This window comes from Artemia sp. Qi Xiang Cuo, chromosome 16 (genome assembly GCF_049724085.1).
Source record: "Artemia sp. Qi Xiang Cuo chromosome 16, ASM4972408v1, whole genome shotgun sequence".
Taxonomy (NCBI): domain Eukaryota; kingdom Metazoa; phylum Arthropoda; class Branchiopoda; order Anostraca; family Artemiidae; genus Artemia; species Artemia sp. Qi Xiang Cuo.
The window spans coordinates 16,256,889-16,276,203 of NC_142809.1; the positions used below are offsets into that span (position 1 = coordinate 16,256,889).

At 34.7% G+C, this 19,315-nt stretch overlaps 1 protein-coding gene across 1 annotated transcript in view; it reads left to right on the forward strand.

The window, feature by feature from the left end:
• Positions 1 to 19,315, forward strand: part of Snx27 (sorting nexin 27) — a 73,985-nt gene that overhangs the window by 44,267 nt on the left and 10,403 nt on the right. Inside the window, exons 6-8 of the mRNA XM_089102611.1 lie at positions 1,895 to 2,055; positions 7,815 to 7,904; positions 11,792 to 11,941. Of these exons, the coding sequence (XP_088958737.1) occupies positions 1,895 to 2,055; positions 7,815 to 7,904; positions 11,792 to 11,941 (401 nt within the window). The remainder of the gene's footprint in view (positions 1 to 1,894; positions 2,056 to 7,814; positions 7,905 to 11,791; positions 11,942 to 19,315) is intronic.

The following is a 19,315-nucleotide window of genomic DNA, read 5'->3' on the forward strand; positions in this document are numbered from 1 at the left end:
AAAATATCAGCCTGTATTGGAGAAAGGGGGGCACCCATGGAGAGCCCATATTTCTGTCTATAAAAAATGCCTCTTAATATATATATATATATATATATATATATATATATATATATGTATATATATATATATATATATATATATATATATATATATATATATATATATATATATATAAATATATATATATATATATATATATATATATATATATATATATATATATATATATATATATATATATATATATATATATATATATATATATATATATATATATATATTATATATATATATATATATATATATATATATATATATACATATATATATATATATATATATATATATATATATATATATATATATATATATATATATATATATATATATATATATATATATATATATATATATATATATATATATATATATATATATATATATATATATATATATATATATATATATATATATATAAAATATAATATAATACGTTATATAATTTTATAGATTATGGATATAACCTATAAGTTTAGGTTTAAATCATATATTGTAAATGTATATTAGATATAATAAACAAATATAAATAACGAGAAAAAAAATCAATTATGGATACAATTACAGTAGTTACAGTACATTATTATTCTATGCATAACATATTATTCTATACATTATTATATCTATACAGTACATTATATTATGCATTATATTTCAATACATTATTAAAATTAATCATAAATTAGTTATAGAAATTAAAATTATAGAATTAAAATGAATTACTAAAATCCTCGTAAAATGATTCATTTCTCTTTCTTCTCTTTTTATCTGTGGTTTAATATATTGTCACTTCTCCTTCTTATTTTGGCTTTGACAGTTTCTGTATATAGTTTTTCCCTCTCTTGTCCTCATTACATCACAATATTTGTTTGTTAATGGTAATCAGGGTTTAGTGTATCCTTAACTGTTCGGCGCTTTTATTTTAATTAAACATATTTTTTGGATTGTATTACTACTAAGCAGTAATTACTACTTAAAATAATAGTAATTACTACTAATTAATTGTAGAAATGACCCAGAGGAGGGGTTCCCTGTTTCCTGAACTGTATGTCCTATTCTGTCGTTATATTTTAATTGAATGTTTACTGTGGGCTGTATCACTACTGGGTAATGACTACTTTCTACAATAATAATAATTGCTGCTAAGTAAGAATAGGCTCCTCCCAGAGGAGAATTCTCCGCCCCCATCTCAACGTATTCCTAGGGGATCCTCATAACTTTATATTTTTTATCTGTCGGTTTCATTCCAGCCAAATCTAAGGCGTTTCCCTCACCGTGAGGATCGTATTCCCTATATTCTATTCAAGGGCGTATCCAGGGTTTTTTCCGGGGGGGGGGGTAAGAAAACTTTTCAAAACTCATTAGAAATTTGTTTATATGCATTTGTTACTTTTTTACGGGTCTGACAAGTTTTTTTTCTTTGGGGGGGGGGGAGGGGGAGTTAAACTCGGTAACATCTCACCCCTCCGCTCACACCTGGATGCGACGTTCATTCTATACCTTTCTATTGCCACTATGTTATGTTTTGTTGCATGTATTTCTATGCTAAGTACCTTGGTTTTCAATCCGGGCTTTATTTCACCCAATCTCAATCAAATATATTCACCCAATAGCCCGAATCTTAACATTTTAAGAAGCATTTGGAGAATTTTTGGTTAGAATTTTGGGTATGAAAAGTTATAAATGAAATCATAATATTCAGATGTATATAAGTACTAAGGTCAAACTTTCAGCAGATAAAACGGGTAAAAAAAACTTTGTGCAAATAGTAATAAGAGCCCGAAAAAAAAATAATAAAAGAAACGTCTAATAAACTATAGTTGTTGTTTTCTAGAACGTAAACTACAGCCCGGAGAGATTCCTCACTCAATATATATACAAAATTATACAACTGCTGCTGCCACCTGCCTAATTATTAAAAGATGGCTCTTTTCTATTAGTCACGAAATAGCACTTTGTCATAATGACCAAATTGCCACGTTATTCTTTCACCAAGTAAGTTTTGTTTAATTCAAGTTATTTTACTGATTATTTAATTAGCATTGTATTGAGTTTGTTAGAAGTTTTGTTAATTACGTGATCTACTTCGCTTTGTTAGTGCTTACGATTTTTGCCTGAGGGGTCGAGGTTCTTTGTGGCTCCGGGTTGACTTTGCCTTAATCAGAAGGCTCAGGTTAAATTGAACCAGGTTGAATGTTTGTTATTCTTAGCAAATTTCAATTTTATGTTTTTTTTTTATCTATTTAATATCAATTATTAACAACAAACTTAACACAACCACATCCCCTTTAAATGCTAGGACAAGGAATGATTATCAAATGAATCCACGAGATTAAAGAAAAAGAATTGCTTTCGCTTCAGAATGGGTTAAGAAAAAATATATATCGTATACCCGCTACCACAAACTGAAGTCTCAACACTCAACTCCTTCTTCAAAATTTGTCAATCAATAATACAATACAAATAATAATGCTAATAATTTAACACCATTTTTTATCTATTTTATTTCCTGTTTATTTAATCCTTAAAATCATATTTAGAAAACCATTCATTTTTGAACAGCCTTTTAAATTCACTTGCTTCACAATAAAGAAGGCACGAAGCCTCCTTTGCGTATATCTTCTGTGAAGTCACAGGAGCTACTCTAGGGGTGTTTTTAGATTGGGGTGTTTCTTCTAGGTAGACGGGGTGTAATTTGACAATGTTGAAAAGGGAAAATATCAGATGTATGACAGTTCCTGGTCATCCCTTTTCCAAGCATTAATATAGGATATCCTTTCTAACATATTGAGGTCGTATTTCACTTAATGTGTGAACGGACTTTGTAATGGCAAATGGTATTCGATAAAAACAAAAACAGTTAATAGAACCATTGTAAGGAGGGAACCGTCCGTTTCTGACACTTGTATCTCCAGAGAACTTATCTGTTATCCTATGTTCAATTTCTATTGGCTCTTTTGTTTGCTGTATGTGCTGTAATGGCAAATGGTATTCCATAAAAACAAAAACAGTTAATAGAACCTTTGTAAGGAGGGAACCGTCCGTTTCTGACACTTGTATCTCCAGAGAACTTATATGTTATCCTATGTTCAATTTCTATTGTCTCTTTGGTGTGCTGTATGTGCTGTAATGGCAAATGGTATTCGATAAAAACAAAAACAGTTAATAGAACCATTGTAAGGAGGGAACCGTCCGTGTCTGACACTTGTATCTCCAGAGAACTTATTTGTTATCCTATGTTCAATTTCTATTGACTCTTTGGTGTGCTGTATGTGCTGTAATGGCAAATGGTATTCGATAAAAACAAAAACAGTTAATAGAACCATTGTAAGGAGGGAACCGTCCGTTTCTGACACTTGTATCTCCAGAGAACTTTATCTGTTATCCTATGTTCAATTTCTATTGGCTATTTGGTGTGCTGTATGTGCTGTAATGGCAAATGGTATTCCATAAAAACAAAAACAGTTAATAGAACCTTTGTAAGGAGGGAACCGTCCGTGTCTGACACTTGTATCTCCAGAGAACTTATCTGTTATCCTATGTTCAATCTGTATTGACCTTTTGTTTTGTTGTAGAACTATTTGGTTGAATTCAGTTAGTACTGGATGGTATCAGCTATTGTCCACTTTCTCGTAGTTTACTCACTGGCCTATGTTAACTGGCCATTAAATGATTAGACAACACGATAGTGCGTTGCGGTTCGCCCCGCATCTTTCGGTCTTCTTGCTGACCGCATTTTTTGTTTAGTTCAGTATCTATTTTAGTATCTTTTGAAGTGTATCATTGAGTCAGATGCAAAGACTGTGGGGAGCTTATGAGAGTGGAAAGTGGCACTAATTTCGAAAAAAAATGACCAATGCTATCGTGCATTTTGCGATTTTCCTTTTTCAGACTTTCTCACAACTATTGCATATGTATCTTTCATGCACTTTAAAACGTAGAGAGGCATAAAGAAAGCAGAATTCACCATCAATAGACCTAGCAGCTCAAAGTCAACTAGCCTACTTAACCTGATTAGTTTTTCCCATGCTAGCCTAGGCCTACATTTTGCAGACTGGATTCTGGCATTAAATGATTCTTGAAATAAAAACTAATTACAGATTTATTATTAGAAACAGAGAAAATTTAGCACTAATCCTATAAATTTATAAATTAATTATTCAACTGCACAATTTTCTTTAAAATTTCCTACCTTTTTAATGAAATCGCCAAAAGCTGCCCTAATGTGTGTTGCTAGTTGTGTTTAGTTCATATATTCCCATGTTAAATTACCAAAAATCCAGCTCTTATAATATAAAAAAGAAAACTAACAGAAAAGAAAATCCCGGTACTAACGGAAAAGACGTTTTTTTTTTAATTATTGTGATTTCTATTCTTTTGTTTTTGCCGCTCAATAGAATAGGTGTCAATTTTTGTAGGTTGCAAGTCCTATCTGTCCTTTTTCATTTTATACGACGAAGAACCTTAATGAAAGGACACCTTACTAGCTAAAATAGGCCATGTCATTATTTTAAGGAGATAACCCCTCCTACTTGAAACACTAAAATGGAATTTCCGGAGAATTTCCGGAGAAAAGTTACACTTGTGATGGCCCATTTTCATCTTTATTTCCTTTATCCACGACCCAAATAACCTCACAGAAGACGACATCTTTTTCTATGTGTAATTGCATAATGAACTCCTAGCTTTTCGCCCCTCCTCTCCACTTTAAGGGTGAATTTGGACCATTTTGCCTAGTGGCTGTGATGTAGATTTGAAAATATTAACAAGCGCGTCTTTCTCTATTGAATGGTATAAAAATCATTCCTGTTGCAATTTGTTAGAGGTCTACCCCTTTTTAGTCGTATCTTTATTGTACTATAAGTTTCCCATTCTTTTTAGTGGGCTGTGTAATTCTCTGATTATATTCGGTTAGTAATTTTAGTTATGTGTTACAATTAAACAAACATTGCATATTTTGTTTTAATTCCAAATTCCTAAATTGTCGTTTCCAGAAATATTTTGCATTATGTCATGATTCATGAGCATTTTCTCTTTTCTTCTGCACACTTCTATAACGTTTAATTGAAAGTATAAATGTCACTTCTCAATTTGGAGAATTTTCAAGGGGGTGTCCTAAAGCTTCGGACTGGTTACACCATAGATACTTTATTAGTGACTGAACCGGAAACCTGGTATTTCACATCTGCAACTACAAAAAATGTAAATTAAAAATATACTTAAGTATGATAAAAATATAATACTCTAGAAACGAATTTGGGCTATATTTTTGCATATTAGGGGGGTGGGGGTAAATTACAGTGGGTCTGCCTGCAAAATGTGTTTGCTACAACTATTCTGATATTATGAAGTAAGATTTTTTTTTCTTGACTTCACACTGTCCAAATACCCACCCCCAATGTGCAAATATATAGCCCAAATTATATATTTACCATTTATTCTGTCACTTTTCTTTGTCTTTTCTCACGCTAAGTTGAAAGAAAATGGCAAAAGAAACTGGTTTACAGTGCGTCAATGCATTAACAGCTTGACTGGTAGGGGGTATATCATACAAGTACCCAAATGTTTACTACCTTTTAGCCTCATAACCAACATAAGTATATCTGCCATCATTTGAAATTGTTGTTGCCTAGCCAGAAAAATGATTCTTGGGGTATCCTCCGTGATGAATCCAGTTTGGCTCTAAAACAAACCCACATCTAAAATCAATAAGTGACTTCTTAACGTTGTTATTGTGGTATAAAATTATTGGTTTAGTGTTTAGTCTTAAACATCGGTTAAACATGGGTTTGGTCATAAAACATCGTGGATTATCTTAAGAAATATCTCATGCAATCAATTTGTATTATTGATATATTCTTGGGAGCGTACTGCAACAGAAAGGTTTGTTTATTTATTTATTGTAACCCGTTTGTAAATAAAAAAAGTAGATGGGTAACCTTATTTCATTCTTTTTTAATCTTGCATCAAAAAATAATAGCATCAAGGCTGAAGTAAATTCTGTGTCTAGGGACCGAGATCCCTAATATAAAAAAGGTAATATTGAATTTAATAGTACAAAGCAAGTATTAAAGTTGATACCACATTTTTAGTATAGATCTCCCCAGAAAGGAGCACTCAATTGCAAAGATAACCTAGAAGCACTAGAGAGCAGAATACATAGTTAGAAACAAGTAAATCGGGATTCTTATCCACTTATATTCGTCGTATACGTAAAAATACAAAAAGAAATAGCGAAACACAAAATATGTTATAATCATCACCTCCCAGGCAAGAGGAGTGACGTCAACTAGCAAAGCAAGGGAGGGGTCGGGATTTGACCCCGAATTTTTTTGCCATACCAATAGGTTTTAAAAAAAACCCTTTTCGATTTAATTTCGTATGGAAAAATAAAAAAAATAACAAAATCACTCCCTGCCCTAGATTTTCAAAATATAATTATACTCCTTACATTTCAATGAATTCACAACACTGGGAACGACACCAAATGCTTCTTAACTACGCCTAAAATTTGTTAAGATAGTGGTATGACACAACCACTTTTAAAGGACTAATGACTCATCCAGTAGATGACATAACCTTATTATGGACACTATAGACAAGATTCAGACAAAGAATAATAAGATCTATAATCATCACCTCCCAGGCAAGAGGAGTGACGTCAACTAGCAAAGCAGGGTAGGGGTTTAGATTTAACCCCAAGTTTTTTGCCCTACCACAAACAAACTTACTTTATTTTATATTTATAAATATACAAAGACTGTGGATATTTGAAAACCTACCCTCGCTAGGTGTGCCGATGACGTCTTCGAAAAAGTTTCTTTGACTTATAACTTTAAAGTAGGCCACTGGGCCAAAAAGGTTAAAGGCCATTTGTAAATTTGGCTAGGGGCGATGGACCAAACATTTCGTAAAATAAAGCGAAGCTTGGCAACCCTGTCAAATAGCAGCAATGAATGTCTATATTTTAAAGAAATCAAAATATAAACATTATTTTCTCCCAGGGCTCATCTTGGATGTATTCATGCCTGGAAACCGTGATTTTCTAAGATTTTCTTTTGGTTGTTACAAAATTGCTAAGTTCTTAGGTCAGTAACATATTTTTCTCAGTGTTGCCACGTTCAACTGTGAAAATAGATTGGCAAAATGTATTAGTTAAATTTGAGAATGCATTTCGTCCCTAAAATTCAAACATTTACGGTATGTTGACTACCAAGAACAACTACAACTTCAAATGGAAGCTGCACCTCCTTAAACCCTTTTGGACCTCTAAAGAGTACTAAATATTTTTCAATTTTATTTTTCAACTACATTTTTTTTTTTGGGGGGGGGGGTTGCTATTATCTAAAACTGCATACCTGGAAATGGAGGTCTTTTTCATTAAGAACCGAAGTCTTTTCTTTTCGTAATTTTTAAGATATATATGGTTGTGTAAATTTCTACTTGATCAAATTTTCATTTTTTTTTAAAATTTGAGTACCTGCTACTACTAAAAACTACATGACTGAATATGGAGGAGTTTTTCATTAAAAATTGAGTTCCGGATTTTTTTTTTTTCTAGTTTTCTAGTATACATATTGTTGTGTAAATTTCTATGCAACCAATTCAGAAAATAAGATTCCATTTTCACTGTCCTTGGTACGTTAAGAGAAACAATTGCAATAATAACAATTTGTGTTATTTATATATTCAAGATACGGCCCAAAAATTTTCTTCCAAAATTCCCTTATTTATGTTTCTTCTTCTCTATTAAGGCCGTTGATGACGTGAATAGAGGATTCATTTATGCCGGAGAAAGACTATATCAGTTGAAAGTACTCCAAGATCCAGGACGAAAACATGACGTAAGCTACCTTTGTTGTGTTTTATTCAGTTGAGTTGAGGTAATTTATTAAGTTTAAGGCCAAGTTATTATGAAATGATCTCGTCATCTCAAATGGTAAATGAGGGTAGTTCAATTCAGCCAGGTAAATTAAAGGCGGATGGTGCTCCAAGTACTTGCAGGGAGTGTACACCCTATATACTTGTTTACAATCTTTCCCTAAATCGTCTCCCAGAGGTAATTACCACCACCATTCCTAGATTTTGGAAAGCTCCTGTTTTGGTATTTTCATTGAAAAAACCACAAAATTGCCCCCCCCCCTCCTTTGATTTTGGAAAATATGTTTTTTGTCTCCTTTTTTTTAATGTCAAAAAGCTCTTGCCCCCTCCTTACATTCTTGTGAATTGTCGACCCTGATTTCGGTGATGAAGTGAATTCTCATATAGTTTAATTTTCTCATCTGTTATGTTTTTAAACTATGTACAGTGTGGTTTCGTGCGAAATAATTAAATCTAACTTTGCGTAATCTGTTCGATGTAATATTTATTTTTACGTTGTCGCTTGTCACGTGTTAAATCATTTTTGATACAATATCTGAATCTGTCTTTTTAATTCTATGTAATTTAGATTTTTAGCTTTCAATTCGTTAAATTATTTTCACATATTTTAACTTTCTCATTGTTAAATCATTTCTGGTGTAGAAACTGAATCTGACTTTTAATACTGTAGTTCAGAATTTGTGAATTTAGATTTCATCCTTAGGTTATTTTTTTTTTTTGGGGGGGGGGGCTTGTATTTGCCTGCTCTTTGTTGTAAATTTTCTCATCTGCTACATGCTACGTCATTTTTTAAATCTGGTGACTGGGCTAGAATCCAGATCTGACTTGATAACTACTGCAACACATATTTTACGTCACTTAGATTCAAAGTACCAAGGACATCAAAATCTATGGTCTATTCATGCGTGAAAACTGCAATTTTCTAACATTTTCGGAAGTGATGCCACTTTGAACCGTGATAAAAATAAGTAAACCTGATTGGTTAAATTTGACAACGCTTTTCACTCGTGAACACTAACAATATGTTATTTTTCAAAGACAACTATACCCTCAAAGGACTGCTAATATTAAACTTTTTCGTGCCGTGTGTTTTTAGCTTATTTTTTGCTGATTTTGCCTCCCGATTTTTCTTTTTTTTTAAATTTTGCGCCTGCTACTACCAAAATTGTATAGCTGCATATGGAGGTCTTTTCCCGGAAAAATTGGATTCCAGATTTGTCTTTATTTTTTAATATATATTTGGGTTTTGTCAATTCCACTTAACTAATCCAGTCAGATTTTATTGTCACTGTCCTTGGTACATTAACTCCAGTTTTTGGCTATTTTTGTGGCTATTCCTGGGATGTATTCTTTCCTGGGATTTTCTTTGTTTGTATTTTATTTTGAACTTTTCCTTCTGCTATGTGCCTTTTAATGTCTCTTTCTAATTTAGTTTTTGTATCTGATCTGACTTTGTAAACGCTCTACCGCGTCAGATTTTCTATGTGAGATATGATGATACTTTATTAATAAACGACTATTACAAACATATAAAATAGCGAATTCACGTGTTGAGTCAAATAATGTTAAGACCAAACAAGATTCCAAAGCATAACGCGAACCCGAAAGTGGGTTTGAATAATGCCCTTGCCACATTATAGGCACACTTGTCGATAAAATCAAAATTACGCAACCTACAGCGCTAATTACGTTCACCATTCGTAATTTCTCAAGTTTAACATAATTCAAATTTCTAGCATAAATTCCTTAAGAGCCCAATCAAAAGCAAGATCTCGTACATAATTTTTATAGTTAAAGTTGACAAAAACTTCTAAAAGGGGTTTTTCTATCTGTGTGGAAACTCTGACCAAGGATTTAATAAAAAAAAGTTTAATGTGAATTGCTATTGGTACAAACTCTTTGGACTAATTTCTTGCAATTTTTAATTTTTTGGTTTTTAAACACAAGTGTGACGCTAAAATCAACAAAATTGCCTTGTTATTCATGATATTTGGCTTTCTTTATCGATAGATGTGACTATGATTTGGCACGGGCATAGTGAAACATTTGTTGTATAGACAAAGGAGATTTGGGACATAAAACGAAAATAAAAAAAGGAACAACTAGAGCTCAAAGTGCATCAAAATAAGCAAAAAAAGGAAAAGAAAGAATGTGATTATATTTTAGCAGTTTTGTCGTTTCGTGTGTTCTCTCGTTTTCTCGATGCGTAAAAGTCAATTTACGGCTATAACGAACTTTTACGTTATATACAATACGAAATGGAAACACTTCTGAAAACACCGATCATAAGGCTGGGGAGTGTAGCTGTAAAGTATTTTATTTTAGTTAATTTAATATCAATGATTAACAAAGCTTAAAAATAAACACATCTCCAAAGGCCACAGCATGATATGGAGGTGGGATAATCAAACAAATCTACAAAAAAAAAATAACAATTAAAATTAACCTTAGAGGGGTTTAAAAACAAAAGATAACTGCATCATCGTGTATCCTGCTACCACTAACTTAGCACTTAACTCCTTCCTTGACGCACATTAATCAAAATAAAATACTAATTTCAATGATCGAATTCCATTTTATACTATCAATTATGTACCTACCAAGCCTACCAATTATGTTAAACCAATCATTAAAATTATATTTAGAAAACAGTTCATTCTTCAACAGTCTTTAAATTCACCTAAATCACCACTTGTAATATTCTCATTTAACGAAGTCTATAAATTAGCCTCTCTAGAAACAAGAGAAAATTCTGACATTGACTCAATCAAATTCTTAACGAAAATGCGGTTTCTAGATGGCGTTAGTTTAAATCATTGGTACTTTGGGCTAGCATATATTGAAACCTGCATGCCAAGCATTATTGGTCGAAAAATTCTGATTTCATTTATTATTCTGAATGGAAAATTAGACCAAGAAAGTACTTACAGGTTTTCGGAGATAAAACCATCTTTACTGAGAAACGAAAAAAAAGACTAGCGTCTTTAATAAGTTTCTGATTTGATATTCGAAACCAGTGTAAAGACCCGGCGGTCGACAGATTTGTATAAATCTAAGTAAAAACTGTACAAAATTATACTGCATTCTAGCCATGGTGGGGTAGTTGTCTCCCCACAAACCCGGAGTTGGCCATTGGTAGTTTATCAGGTCACTGATCATAAAAAGAAGATATTATATATGCAGGTGCAAACAGGGGTAAAAATTTATTTAGCTATAATCGATAACTAATTTATTTAGTAATATGAAATTCATTAGGAATTGAAATGGGTCTAACTAGTTTCAAGTGAAAGAAAGTAGTTTTAATTAAAACTGACTTTAATAATTTGGACGCAGATAGTTTGATGCAAACAAAAGATTTACGAAAAAAAGCATAGTTAAGAAAAAGACATGAGGGTGATTTTCAATCAGTGAAGGAACCGAAAACACAAAGAGATAAATAGTGGAGGTTTCCCCTATGTTGTCCTTAGTGTAAAAGTACTTTTTTTTTGCTAAAGCAATGTCTGTTTTTTTTTCATTTCATTCACTAGCTGAATTTCACCCCTGTTTGGTTTTATCTTTTCCTTAATTTTTTTTTGTCGTACGTTATGTATAGCCAAGGCTGTATCCAAGGGTTACCCGGTTTAAACCCTCCCCCTCCTGTAATTTTCTTCCGACTCGTAAAACAGCAAAAAAATGCATATAAATATATGTATTATGTGTTTTTTGAAGTTTTCGCCCCCCCCTCCTCGAACAGAAATCGTGGATGCAGCCTTGCGTGTAGCCAGTGTGGTTTCAGAACATATGTATAAATAATGGATAATTTTCCTTTTCGCAACTCCTATTAATACTAATTTAAAAATTATATTTCTAGTACTTAGCTTTAGCAAGAGAATTGCCCGGTTATGGTGAGATAATATTTCCTCATTGTGGATGTGATTCGCGGAAAGATGGACACGTAATACCATCTATTGGACTTCAACAATTTCGACTTAAAGCTTGCTCTGAAGATGGTACCCCAGAGGTGCGTATTTTATTTTTCTTTGTTGTTGTTGTTAATGGTGATTCTAGGCTGCTGCTGATAGAAGCCCATGAGTGTAAAAAAGTAGTGAGTGTAAAATCTTCATGATGTTATGTTCTTTTTGCTTATTTTCTTTTGATTTTCACATGTCCTTTATTTTTAAGCTTGGTGCCCATGAGTGTAAAAAAAAATAATAAGTGTAAAAACTTCATGATGATATATTCTTTTCGCTTATTTTCTGCTGATTTTCCACATGTCCTTTATATGTAAACTTGGCATCCAAGAGTGTATAAAACTGAAAAAAAAATTGAACATCTTTTTCATTAAAATTGAATTCCTGGTTTTTCCTAATTTTTTGAGACGTGTATGGTTGTGTAACTTTCCGCTTAACCAATTTAAGAAGTAGGTTTTATTTTTATTGTCCTTGGTAATCTTATTTTCTTTGATTACCGTGTTATGCAGATGGACATGCTATGCCATCTTTTTGGCATAGCATGTGCCAAAATGAAAGCGGGATGAATGGTTTATTTCAAAAGAACTATTCACAAGCTCAACTGGCCGAATTTCCGTTCTTGTCAAATAAATATTAAGATTAAAAATTGGACATTAAGAATAACGACTAAACATAACAATAAGACTAAAAGAATCATATTAAAGAATAAAGAATAACTTAACTTTTCAAATTTATTGCCGATAACAATAAAAATGATAATTGGAAATAAATAAGAAATAAATAAATAAATAAGGATAAGAAATAAATAAGAAATAAATAAATAAATAAGGAAAGAAATAAATAAATAAGGATAGCCAACATGATATCTCCTACTACCTGCTTGTATTGTGTGACCCTATAAATGAGGGTATAAAAGATTTTTTATACTTGTAATGGCTAGATGCCACAGGGTAATGAACGGGACTTTTTTTGCACATTTATAGTGATATTGGGGCGGTTGGGAATGCGAGGCGAGGGAAAAATACCAGAAACCCGAGGATTAAAAACAGCCTTTAACACAAACCCTCTCCGCTAGCATTCTTAGCTCAAGCCATAATAGTTCATTTGGATTTTTCCTCAAGAAAAAGGTTGGGGAGCTTGTTTCGACTTCATGTTTTTTTTAAATCACATAAGAGAAGTATAAATAATAATGAAATATAAATGTAAAAAATCATATGGGAACCATACTGTAATGGAACACATATTAAGCCTTTTTGGTTCTGCCCATCTTGTTAATTCTATTTTTTAAGCATATTCTTTTTTTAATTAGTACAGAACTTTCAGGGGATATGGGTCAAGTGTTCTATTAGGGACAGGTCTGGAGCTGAATTAAGCACGTTTTGCAGCGTAAATATTTCACTACTTCTATAAATTTTACTGTATTTTCTTTGAATAATCACCACTGGAAATATTTTTTTTCTTCTAATTTTTAATATTTTGTCTTCTTCTACGGGTGCTTTATGGCTATGTACGGTTTTATGCATGAATCTAACTGAAACAAGTCCAACTTATAGGTTAACAAGGCTGAGTGGAAATTTTGTTTGAGCTAATTATCTCTGTGTCAGGATTTTGCATCACTTTTTCATAGTATTAAGGACACAAAAATAGGATGAATTTTAGCCATTTGGACCCACCTTATGTCTAATTATACATGAAAAGTGCGATTTTTTGAGATTTATGTTTTGGTTGTAAGAAAGTTGTAAAGTTTTTAGATCAGTAGCATTTTTTGTCCGTGTTTTTACGTTTGTATTACATTTTGCCACGTTGAACCGTGAAAATACACAAGAAAATCTAATTATGAGTAATCTGTTGATTTCCGAAGACAACTACTTCTTCAATTTTTTCAGCCGTTTGGTTTTGTCTGTTTTTAGCTTATTTATTGCTGATTTTTATCCACTTTTTTTTTAATTTAACAGCAAAACTGTATAAGTGCATATGCAGATTTTTTGAATCAAAATTGGATTCCTTATTGTTTCTAATTATTTTTTTGAATCAAAATTGGATTCCTTATTGTTCCTAATTACTTAGACAGAATTGGTTACGTGAGTTTCTACTTAACCAGTTCAAACAATCAGGATTCATTTTCACTGTCCTTGGTACGCTAAGAGGGCAACGAACAATTATTTTCCCAAATAAATTCAGATTTATAAAATTACAAGATATAGACCACCTACATTTTTGGTGCTGAGAATCACAACCTGTTAAAACTTCCGTTGTGAGGATTCTAGTGAAATTAGCAAAGGTTCTCCAAAGCTCAGCCCTTTTTTCACCACCAAATTTGGCTTTTGCACCGACTGTATTCGATTTTGGTTAACACAAATGCAACAATCCCTCAAATTGAAATGGTGTTTATGTTCACTGTCTAAACGATTTCAGGCTTTCGAATGTCTTATCCAAAGTAAGAGTTTTAATGGAGTCCTGTAAGTCCGATGATGAGGTACCACTGGTCCCGTTCTAAAAATTTAATTTGAAAACCCCCCTTGTTGATACAGTAAATACAAAATCGCTGAGAGATAAGGGGATATATATATAAAAAAGTAGTGGTAATAGAGAGTAAACCGTTTTGTCTTTAACTTTTGAGTTAAAAAAAAGAAAAAAAACAATGATTTTTATGAAGCCAAAATAAAGAAATCAATTTAATGGTTTTTTTTCAGTTCTTAGCGTTTTTTACATAAATTTATTACGGTTCTTTAGATTTTGGAGTCATAGCACTTGTTTTATTCTTATATTTATTTTATTTACGAATTATTTTTATATTTATATTATTTACGAATTCACAAGCACGATCCCTAAAGTTAAGATTCGTGTAAAAATAAGAAAAGAAAAAATTGTCATTAATCGGCAATTTCAAAAGTAAATTTGACTAAGTCCCTTCTAAACCAGAATTTATAGCATTTCCTGTCCTCAAGTGCAATGCGTAAAATCAAACTATTCTCGATATTTTCTTATGAGATTGTTTGCACATTGTAAATCAAATAGTCTCTATTTAATATTTTGCTGCTATAGCTTTTATGGGTGTAGCTGCTGATTAGTCCGTTTGTAGCTTGGTTTTGATGTCCTTGGTACATTAGTAATTTTGTACTTGATTTTAAGAACAAAAAAATTTTCTGATTAAAAAAAAGAAAATGAAAACGAAGATAAAATTTTCAGTGTTTAAATTTACGAACGAAAAGCGTTGGCAAATTTAATGAATTAGTTATTACAAATTCACTATTACGATCCATTACGGCAACACTGACGAAGATTATTTGTACATTAAAAATCAAATAATATTAAATTTGAATTTTTTCTGCTATAGCTTTTAAGGACAGTGCTGCTGACCTGTCTGTTTGTAGCTCCATCCTAAGGAAAAAACTTAGGATGAAAAAACAAAACAAATAAAAATGTTTTTTTAGAATGAGGCACTGTGGCAACTTTTACCACAGCAACCAATAATTATAAACCAAGTCCTAAAATTGGTCTCAATCAAGAACCCTTACCGCTGTCTAAATTCACAAAGTGCAAAGATTTTCAAACAGAGGTCATTATTCTACAAGGTTCAGGAAAGGTACGAAAACATTCATTCAAAACGAAACTAGCTCATATCTCGGTTCTCCGCCAAAACAGGTAATTAACCTTTTTCAAGTCACACACGAACTACAATATCAGAAAATAAATATCACGACGTGAAAATAAGAAAAGAAAAATTATAAACAATCACATCCCTTCCCCCTTAGGCATGGTTTCATGAGTTCTTCCTTCGAGGCCTCACTTATGACGACAAAAGAGGAAGGGCCACTTTGAGCACTATTTACAAGAGAGGCGCCACTTTGGCTTAACCCTATGACACACGTGTGACTACAGACTGACCCCGTCTCAACTGGACTGCCTGACAATCAGCCACCTCCTTCTTAAGAACCTTCTTAAGATTCCTTGCTCATCCCATGCGTATTTCGCGTCACTTGGATCCGTCATTTCAAACGCCGCCACTTCTACGTAATACTGTAGTGTGTCGTCTGCTACTTGCAACTGGCTTACCTCGCCGTAGGCTTACCTTACCTCGCTCGTCATCCATACAGGTGCTCCGGCAGGTCTATCATGGTCAGTTTCAACGAAGAAATGCAGGCCCGCCAGGAAGTAGTGGAACTTGGATATTGCCCATTCTATTGCTAGTACCTCCTTCTCGATCGTGGAGTATTGACTCTCAGCGGGTGTCAGTTTCCTGCTAATGAAGCCGATAGGATGTTCCTCCCCGTCAGTCCACTGGGTCAAGACTGCCCCAGTCCTTTGTCTCTCGCTTCTGTTTATAGTATGAAGGGCTCCTTATAGTTCGGATTTCTCAAAACCGTAGCTGAACACAACGCCTCCTTCAGAGACTCAAATGCCAGTTCTGCATTGGGAGTCACCTCGACTACCTCAGGAGCCATTTTGGTCGTCATCTGGCGGAGTGGTTCGGCCAAAGCTGCAAAATTCTTGATAAAGCGACCATAGTATCCAACTAATCCCATAATTTCTCCAACATACTTTTTCGAAATGGGCCTTGGATAATTGACAATCCCCTGGACCTTGTTCGTCGATGGCTCAACGATTCCATCTCCTACTGTAAGTCCCAAAAAATCCGCTTCTGTATCCCGAACCTGTACTTCCTTGGATTGACTGTCAGCCCTGCTGACTGCAATCTCTGTAACACCATTTCGATATGTCGCAGGTGGTCCTGGAAAGTGTCACTGAAGATCACAATATCGTCGATGTAGCAGCTACAGAATTCCAAATCTCTGAGAACACGATCCATGAGTTTTTGGAATCGTCCACTTGCTCCTTTAATCCCGAATGGCAATACGAGAAACTCTTATAGACCATTTGGTGTCAAAATTTCTGTCTTGTGTATGCTATTAGTGAGCATTTTTATCTGCCAATATCCTCGGGTTAAGTGTGGCTTACTGATAAATTTACCCGTTACTATTCCCTCAAGGATCTCATCCATGCGAGGCAATGGCTGACAATTTCGCATCGATATGTCGTTTAATTCCCCATAATCGGCACAAAACCACACCGTCCCATCTGTATTTGGTACAAGTACTATCGGTGAGGCATAATCATTCTCCGACGGGCTTATGATTCCTTCTTGCAGCTTCTTAGCCACTTCGGTTACTACCAGGTACCTTTTTGCTGTTGGAACTCGATAGGTTTTTTCTGCACCGGTGGGCTACTACCTGTACCGATCTCATGCATCACGAGATAGGTTTTCCCAGGTCTGTCCGAAAGGGTCGTTCTGTATCTTCTCAAGATTTTAGCCAAATCCTGTCTCTGACCATGACTCAAAATTCTATTTATGGATGTCTTGAGGACTTCTTTGAAGTCTCAGTCATTTCCTGTACCCTTGTAGTCCGTCATCTCGTTCAGATTTGTGTCCGTATAGTCGTCTGTTTGAATGAATAATATTTCACTTGGATTTGCCCTGTGGTACTTCCTAAGAAGCTCTACATACAGAAGTTGTGCCTTCTTTTTCCCCTCGGGAAATTCCCCTAGGTAATCCACACTTCCGGATTTCTTCAGGATCTTGTATGGGTCTTGCCACTGTACCTCAAGTTTGCTTTTTCGACATGGTAAGAGGACCAGCATTTCCTCTTCCGCTTCAAAATCTCTGGGTTTCCGGTTGTGATCATACCAGGTCTTCTGTCGTTCCTGACTTGCCAATAAGTTTTGATGTGCGGTCTCGGTCCATTTGCTAAGTCGTTCCCGCATATTAACCAGGTAACTGACTACTGATTCAGACGCACCTTTCTTTTTCTCCTCCCACTCCTCTCGTAACACATCTAGTGTTCCTCTGACGTGATGCCCATTGATCAGCTCGAATGGGGAGAAACCTGTCGAAGCCTTTTTAATCTCCCTGTAGACAAACAAAAGATATGGAAGATATTGATCGTAATTCTTCGGCTTGTCACTGACATATTTTTTTAGCATCTGCAATATGGTCCTATTCAGCTCATCAAACAATCCATCCATTTGCGAGTGATAAACACTGGTACGAAGAGGTTTAATAGCAAGGGCCACGTATAGTCTCTACATCGCTTGGGAGATGGGGTTACTTCCATTGTCGGTCAGAATCTCTGAAGGTATCGCCACTCGAGAGGAAAACTTGATCAATTCGTCAGCTATCTTTAGTGCATGAGTCGAGCGAAGCGGTATAGCCTCGGGATATCTGGTTGCATAGTCGGTTATCACTAGCGTCCACTTAAAACCAGTTTTACTACGCTCTAAAGGTCCCACCAGGTCCATTCCTATTTTGTGGAAAGTAGTTCAATGATCGGGATGGATTTTAATGACACGTTCTCTATCTGGCGTTTTCTGGCTGTCATCTGGCAATCATGACACTGTTGGCAATATTTTGCTACGTCCAGATAAACATTTAGCAAAAGAATCTTTCTAGAATCCTGTGGGTAGTTCGTTGCCTGCCCATATGCCCTCCTATAGGTGAATTATGGGCCAGTTTTAGCACGTTTGTTCTGTAAGCTGAAGGAACCACTAATTGCCACCTCTGCTCGTCTCAATTTTCATCCCTCACTGCTCTGCGAAGGATATCATCCCTTACAATGACATCTTTTGCCTCTGTTGGTTCGGTCCTAGACCGCACCCGGACTTCTTTCTAGGTGTCATCCATCCTCTGTAACTCAGCAAAACTTTTCCCTTTCTGTCCAGGTTCCATGGGAGCCTCCTCTCCGTCCGACTTGCTCTGAGAGGCGGCCTTCCTTTCTATACGCTTCAGTCCCCAACTCCTCCGTGCTTTTCCTCCTCCAGAATGTATTGAGTGATTAAAATCAAACTGCCTTGGCTCTAAAATATCCGTTTCTGCCTCAGCCAGGCTGCTTGTTCTGGCTCTCTTTGTCACAAACACATCAATTTCAGAATCTACCAGCCTAGAGAATTCTGGAAAATGTTTCTCTACCAGGAACTTTTTTGGGATCCGATCCGAGACTGCAATATTCACTGGAAGTTCCACAAGCAAACCGTCTGCTTGTTTCACCCGTACGTCCACTACTTCCGTAGGGTATTCGTGTGTGTCGCCATGCACACATCTTAAGCTTCTCGGCTCCTCCCATCACCATGACTCTTCTGGTAACAACTCCGATTGCAGAACGGTTATGTCTGCTCCACTGTCCAACAGTATTTCAACATTCCTTCTGTCTACTTTGCCACGAAGCACTACCGCTGCCTTTGCCGACTCGGGTGATCAAGCTTTTCCGGGCTCTCTGCCAGGAAACCCTGTGGCGTATTTTCGGGCTGCTGCTTTTTCCTCGGACAGTTCTTCGGAAAGTGTGACGTATCATCACACACAAACCCAGCTCTCCTGTTTCCTGCTCGGCGACTCTTGCGCGAGCCTTCTTCCTTGGACTCAGCTCTGGCTT